This window comes from Ciconia boyciana, chromosome 7 (genome assembly GCF_034638445.1).
Source record: "Ciconia boyciana chromosome 7, ASM3463844v1, whole genome shotgun sequence".
Taxonomy (NCBI): domain Eukaryota; kingdom Metazoa; phylum Chordata; class Aves; order Ciconiiformes; family Ciconiidae; genus Ciconia; species Ciconia boyciana.
In genome coordinates this window covers 28,446,230-28,453,176 of record NC_132940.1, presented here as the reverse complement: position 1 = coordinate 28,453,176, position 6,947 = coordinate 28,446,230, and the positions used below count along the sequence as shown (strand labels likewise).

The following is a 6,947-nucleotide window of genomic DNA, read 5'->3' as shown; positions in this document are numbered from 1 at the left end:
AGGGCTGGGCCAGCTGGAAGAGACCTTCAGCTGCCCGCTGGCACAAAACCTGCCTTAAAAGGGAGCGCAGCTGAAGATGGCTGTCCTGGACAGGCAGCGGCCTCAAAGCAGCCTGGCACCATGTGGAAGGGGAAGCAGGGCCACCAGAGAGGGGAGAGGACATGCCCTGTCCCCTGTATTTCATCAGGGTGCCAGCTGCACCCCACGTGGTGCAGGGAGGGGGTCCTGGCCTGGGCAATGCAGCTCATGGGGTGCTGCAACTTGGTGTAGGGGGACGTGGCATGGCTGAAATACGGCGCTTGCATGTGTGTGGCGCCTTGGGGCAGGAAGGACGGGGAGGAGGCAGCAGCCCTTGCAGGACACGTCTCTCCTCCCATGCCATAAGACACTGTCCCAGCGAGACTCATGCCTTAGCTGGGAGTGGGCTTCCCAGTGATGTCCCTGCCAGCGAGGGCTGCTGACCACCCTGCTGAGCCCAGCCGTGCCCTTGCAGCAGCGTGCCGGAGGTGCTCCCCAGCCTGCCGTGGAGCCACCGCCGGTGGGGTGAGGCCGGGACCAAGGGCAACAGTGGGGAGCATCAGCGGGATGAGGGCTCCTGCTGGGAAGGGAGGCTGGAGACAGGCTGGGTCATAAAGCAATCCCAGCTGAACCATGAACTGCGCCTCCAGGCACAGCTTGCCACCTCTCCTGCTGCACCCATGGGTGGGCTCCGGTGTCAAAAGGGCCCCGTTTGTGCCGGCGGGAGGGCGAGGGGTGCCCTGCATTTCGGGAGGCAGACGCTAGGTGTCCTGGCGCTGGGTTTCACAAGCCCTCATGACCTTTGCAGCACAGCAACATGCCCTGGGGAGGATTGTTTCATACAAAACAGACCTTTGGATAGGGTTTTCATTTCCTTCGCAGCCAAGCACAAAGGAACAGCAAGTCCTCGCTCCTAATAAAATGACAACAGTCAGCGACGCAGATGGGCTGGCTCTCTGCGGTGATTGGAGCCACGTCCTGCACCCACGCCATTCCTGAGGTCCTGCAAGAGGGGGCTTACAGCCCTATAGCTCCCTCCGGCTTAACCTCATACCCCAGACTTCCCCACGGGCAGGAGGTGCTGCCCGAGGGGTGACTTTTACACTCCCTTGGGAGAAACAGATCTGTGCTCGGAGGGGGTGAGCCCTGGTGGTCAGCGCCCCATGAATCTTGATCTGGGAGCGTGGTAAATTGACAGATGCCAATCACTCCTCCAGCCCCACTCAGAGCGGGGCTCTCGGCCCCTCACACGGCACAAGCGTGGGCAGGGAGCCAGGGTGCAGCCACTCGGGGTGCAGAGGGGGCAGGGCTGCAGAGCGTGGGGAGTGCAGGGGGTGTGGGGCGCAGTGGGTGTAGGGGTGCAACGGGTATAGGGTGCAAGGGTGCAACTGGTGTAGGGCTGCAGGATGCAAAGGGAACGGGGGTGCAAAGGGGTGCAGGAAGTGCAGGTGGAGGGATTGCAGGGGGCAGGGGGTGTAGGGCTGCAAGGAGTGCAGGGCCCCGTCCTGGGAGCCCCTGCAGGGCTGTGCCCCGGGCGGGTGCCTCCAGCTGCGGGCGGGGCCGCACATCTGGGCGGGGCGGGGCGGGGCGGGGCGGGGCGGCCGGGCAGTGACTCCGGCGGGGCCGGCGCGGAGCATCCCACAGCCGGTGCGAGCGGCGAGCCGAGCCGAGCCGAGCCGAGCCGAGCCGAGCCGAGCCGAGCCGAGCCGACAGCATGCCCAAGTGCCCCCGCTGCCAGAAGGAGGTCTACTTCGGTAAGGGCTTCCTGCTCCCTCCCCGGCCGCCTCCACCCCGCGGGGACCGCAGGGCTGTCGGGCTGCTTAAGCCGGGGTGTCCCGATGCTGCACCCCGCCGGGCTTCGGGTCCCCGGGCACCGCGATGCTGTGGGTCCCCGGGGTGTCCCAGTGTTGCATACCCCGACGCTGTGGGTCCCCGGGGCACCCTGGTGCTTACAGGTCCCTGTGCACCCCAGCGCCACAGGTCCTGGGTGCCCCGATGCTGTGTGCCCCAGCACTGCAAATTCTTGGGGTGCCCCAAAGTTGCGCATCCCTGCTGCTGTGGGTCCCCGGGGTTCCCCAGGTGGGTGGCCCTGTAAATCCACCCAAGGAGAAGGTGTCTCGCTGCACAGTGTGGGGTGCAGTGGGTACCCCCAGCCTGCAGACGGGGCCATGGCACGGCGTGGTAGCTCAGCCCTGTTTCCTTCCCAGCATCGCCCACAGCCCTGTGCCGAGGCAGGCAGCTGGGCCAGCCCTGAAGACTGCTCAGTTTGGAGCCCAAAGGCCTGGCCAGAGCAGCCCACTGCTCTGAAAGCCTGGGGGAGTGAGCCAGCACCTTCCCAAGGGCAAATCCTGCCCTCAGGCACATTCCTGGGTCAGTGGGTTGCCCACATGTTGTCCTGTGTGGTTTATCACAGCAAGATGACAGCCCTGGGGTGTTATTTTCAAGCCACTGTTGCAGGCTAGCTGCGAGCCTTGAGCTTCTTTCTGCTGCTGGGCTTCAGGCAGATGTCCTCCCTCCAAACTGAGGCCCCGAAGCTCCAGGCTCCTGCCCCTTCTGGTGCTGTGGTCCCACTGTCCTGCCTGAGGGTATTTGGGGCGTTTGAGCCTCTTGCCCTGCCGGCAGCAGCTGCTGGAACAGGCAGGGTCTGTCTGCAAGACCTCCCCTCTTCCCTGGTTTAGCTGATCTTGAAGGGGTTTGCTGGGAGCAGCTCTTACGTACTCCTTGCTTTTTAGTTTACTAGAGATGAGGGCTCTGCGATCCGAGTGCCGTCCCTGACTTCTGCTCTCTCTGCCTTATTTCTACTCTGCTTGTGCATGTTGCCCCATCTTCCACTTCTGCTCTGCCAAAGAATTTGGAGGCTCAAACACAGGGGCTGCTCTCCCTGCCAACAGCCATGTCCGTTAGTGATGCCCACCCTGGTGGTTGTGCTGGGGCTGGCGTGGGCGCTGCCTGGAGGGCTACCGGGGACGTGGCTCCTGCGGTTGGGGAACATCTCTGCCTAAACTGGAACTCACTGCTTGCAGCCAGGTTTTGATGTTGTGTTTCAGCAGGGTACAGTTCATGGCTCCCTCCTGCGACCAAGGGTCCTGGGGCACCTCATTTACCCGTGTGGCTTGATGACGGGAGCTACCAAGGTGCTGGTGTCAGTCTCTGCCTTTCCTGTGTCCCTGTGGATCTGCTTCGATCCCAGTCCAGACAAGCTGGGTTTGTTGTGCCCGCAGGTGTGGCCGCAGAGGTGCCAGGATGTTCGACCAAGGAGGGGTTTGGCCCCACGCTTATCAGGCTGCTCTTACGAAACCGTCTATTGATGCAGAGGCTGAGGAGGGTTCAAAAGTGGCTGGAGGACGGAGCTTGCTGCCTCATATCTGTGCCTGCAGATAAGGAGTGCTGGCAGAGGAGGCAAGGCAAGCCCTGCTCCGGGGCACCCTGGGGCTCTCAGAGCCCGGCGGTCCTGCTCGGGCATGCCTTGGGCTGCTTCTGGACAAATTGTGTCTGTAGAGAAGAGGGGTGAGGGGGAGATGATGCCGAGAGGACGGGGGATGGGGTTTGCAGGGCCACCACCAGCTTTCCAGGGGAATCTTGCCTGCGTGGCTGAGAGCCAGGGGGGACCCCGCTGCAGCGAGCCTTGGCAGAACTCCTGCCCGAGTGTTGGCACAAATGCTTGTGCGAGAAGTGGGGAGCCTGAGCTCCATCCAGAAACCCTGTGATGGGAGGGCCCTGCCACGAGCCAGGCTCAGGGTCCTGGGGCTGCCAGAGGGAGGACGCTGCGGCCCCCACCGGGCTGCGGGCACAGGAGGCTCTTTGTGCTGCTGGGGGATGGCAGCAGGGCTGCCTCGTGACATTTGGGCACTGCCTCCGCTCCCACCTCTGCAGCCGCTGGCTTGCTCCTTGTATAAGCTGTTGTGGGCATATTTGGACTCCAAAGAAGAGGTGCTTCAGGCTGCCAAGGGGCTCCTCAGGGCATGCGCTGCCAGCAGTGGCTCAGTCCCATTGCTCGACCTCCTTTTGCAGGCATGGGGAGAGCGCTCGGACCTGGCTCTGACAGAGTTCCTGTGTAAAGCTCTGCTTTATCACTTAATAAAACCCCAGGAGTGCAGCTGCCAACAGGATGAGCACATGTCTCTGCAGAAAATACCCTCCTCCCCCGCTGTGCTGCAATTAAAAGCCACCCTGTGTTCCCCACTCTCTCCATAAACGTCCTGGCCCCAGCAAACAGCATGTTGTCCCCTCCCAGCCGCCTGAGCCCCGGCCAAGCTCCAGCCCTGCTCTGGTTTGCCATGGTGCGTGCAAAATTGGAGCTGTGGCTGGAGTGCCAGTGGCTGCAGGGGACTGGTTTGTATTGGGGCAGGGCACGGCGATGGCTTTGCCTCCCCGGTCCTCACCAGCATCCCCCCTTCGCCCCTGCTAACTCTAGTGATTGCTTGGGCTCCAGCTGGCCGGGGAGAAATTAGTCCCTTTGCAGGCTGATGGTGGAAGGTGGGAAGTCCCCAAATCTTTGGAAGATGGATGTAAGTTGGTCCGTCCACATGGATGTGGTGGCATTCACCCTGGGCACGGCACTGCGGTTTTGGATCTGGGCACCCAGATGTGCATGGCGATGTGCGTGCACAGTGAGCACTTGCGTTTGAAACATGGTGCCCTCTGTCCTGGACAAATAGACTTGAGAAAATGCCCCAAAATGTCCTCCCTAGGATTGGTGGCAGGGAGGCCAACCTGCCAAAACTGATCAGTGCCTCAACTAACGCATCTCCTTTCTGTGGCAGCCGAGAAGGTAACTTCTCTGGGGAAGGACTGGCACCGGCCTTGCTTGAGATGTGAGAAGTGTAACAAGACCCTAACATCTGGAGGCCATGCAGAGGTGAGGTTTGCTGCCCAGGAGGTCCCTGTTCCCTGCTGCTAGGGGCTGCAGGAGGGGTAGGATGGGCAGAGATGGAGCTGAAGGGCGGTCGGGGCTGATGCTCTTTCTCTCTCCCTGCAGCACGATGGCAAGCCGTACTGCAACCACCCCTGCTATGCTGCCTTGTTTGGGCCCAAAGGTAGGGTTGCTGTGGCTGGGGTTGTGGGAGGGAGGGGAAGGGGGCTCAGGGCTCCCGTCTCTCGGCGAGGTGCATCCCACCATGTGCTCGCCATCCCGCAGCGAGGCTGACCCTGTTCTGGCTCTCTTCCAGGGTTTGGCCGGGGAGGAGCCGAGAGCCACACGTTCAAGTAAACCTCAGGTTGGTGCCTCCCCTCGGAGCTCCCCTTCTGCCTCCGGCTGGGCGGGCTGGCCGGGGCTGTCCCCCCGAGGCGAGCGGGGAAGGCAGGCGCGCTGCAGTGTCTCTCCGGGCTGGCTGTGACTCCCAGCCCTCCGCCAGTGCTCGGGAGCAACCTGCTGGGTGCCAGCTCCTCCTCTCTGCCAGCTCCAAGCAACCATCAGCACCCGCTTAGCTCCGGCAGCGGACACCAAAGGCTTTTGCTTTGCGGCCTGTCGGCAAAGACAGGGTCTGTCCTGGAGCACCGTTGTCCCTGGGATGTCTCCACTCCCAGCCTGACTTCATCCGCCCCTCTCTTCCATCCCTCTCCAGGTCTGATGGCCAGGGTTCCCAGCACAGCCTGAAGACAGCACAAACGCACCGTGACAGACATGCATTTTTGTTTTTAATTCACTCTGTACTAGACTAGCATGTTAAAAGCAATAAGTAACCAAGGCTGGGGCTGGTGTGGAGAGGGGCTTTGCTCCAGATGGAGTGCTGCCGGGGTGGGGGCGTTGGGACGCCCTGCCAGATAGGAAATTTGGCCAGTATTGCTGAAGGCCGCCTGGAAAGGAGACCGCACCCTTCCAGCCAAAACCCAGCCCTGCTTCTGGCACCCAGCTCTCGTGGCTGAGCCCACAGTTGTATTCTCAGCCTTTAATAAATCCAGACCAAAAGATGCTTTCCCCATGTAGCAGCTGTGCTCTCTGTAACGGGGGTCCTGCAGGACTTGCTTGCGCAGCACTTGCCGCTTGCTTAAGGACCCCACGTGGCCTCTGGATTGAGCCCCACACCGTGTGATGGTTCCACGTGCTTTTGCTCCTGGTGTACGTGGGGTCCTGCCCCAGGCTGCCCACCCCAGGGGCTGCCTGAGCCCGGGGGGGTGAGAGCAGCCCGCGGGTGCTGTGGGCACTGGGGCTGAGGGTGCCCCAAGGGATGGGGTGGTGGGTGTCGTGCTGGTGCTTGTCTGGGGTCGGGGTCTTCCTCGGCTCGGGGGGAAGGCCTTACCCCACCCACAGCCTCACTGGGCCTGTGTTGTGACATTTGCAGAAGTCTAGAGCGTGGTGGCTCCTGCCATGAGCCACTGCTTGTTGCCTGTGGGTGTCATGGGGTTAAAGCAGAGGCATGCAGTGCTGCTGGACAAGGGTCCGAGGCTGCTGACCCACGGTCTCTCTGGCAGGCAATCTCCGGCAGGCATTCCGGCCATGTCGCAGCCCCTGGCAGTGCCTGCTGGAAAGCCATGCCCGTGGGCAGCCCCCAGCTCTTTGCTCCTGGATCTGAGATGGCACTTTGCAGCCCTGAGTTGGGGCAGGGAAGTGTCTTGCTGGGAGGTTGTTAACTGTCACATCAGGCAAACCTGGTGTTTGCTGGGTTTCACTCTGAGCAGCCATACGAAAAGGCCAAATAAGGCGGGAGGTTACCTGCGAGGCAGAGCCAGCCTCCCTCGGTTGGGAAAGCAAAGATGCAGTATTACAGAGCGAGAGGTGGCTCGCAAGCACTTTGCTCTTTCGTGTTTCAACCTCTTTGCCCCACTGGAAGAACAGCACTGACAGTTGTAAAAGATGTCGACTTGAAGGATGTTTCTAAAATGGTTTCTTAACCATGTCTTTCCCTAACCTGAACCACCACATTTACATATTCAGAGAGACTTCACAACACACTGGGATATTTTTGTCTACAGTTTATGCATGCATTTCC

At 61.3% G+C, this 6,947-nt stretch overlaps 1 protein-coding gene across 1 annotated transcript; it reads left to right on the top strand.

The window, feature by feature from the left end:
- The first annotated feature begins 1,626 nt into the window (after positions 1–1,626).
- On the top strand, positions 1,627–5,935 carry CRIP1 (cysteine rich protein 1). Its single transcript, XM_072866862.1, has 5 exons — positions 1,627–1,772; positions 4,782–4,876; positions 4,997–5,054; positions 5,187–5,234; positions 5,583–5,935. The coding sequence occupies exons 1-4, from the start codon at positions 1,733–1,735 to the stop codon at positions 5,225–5,227; spliced, it is 234 nt and encodes a 77-aa protein (XP_072722963.1). The 5' UTR covers positions 1,627–1,732; the 3' UTR covers positions 5,228–5,234; positions 5,583–5,935.
- The last annotated feature ends 1,012 nt before the right edge of the window (positions 5,936–6,947 follow it).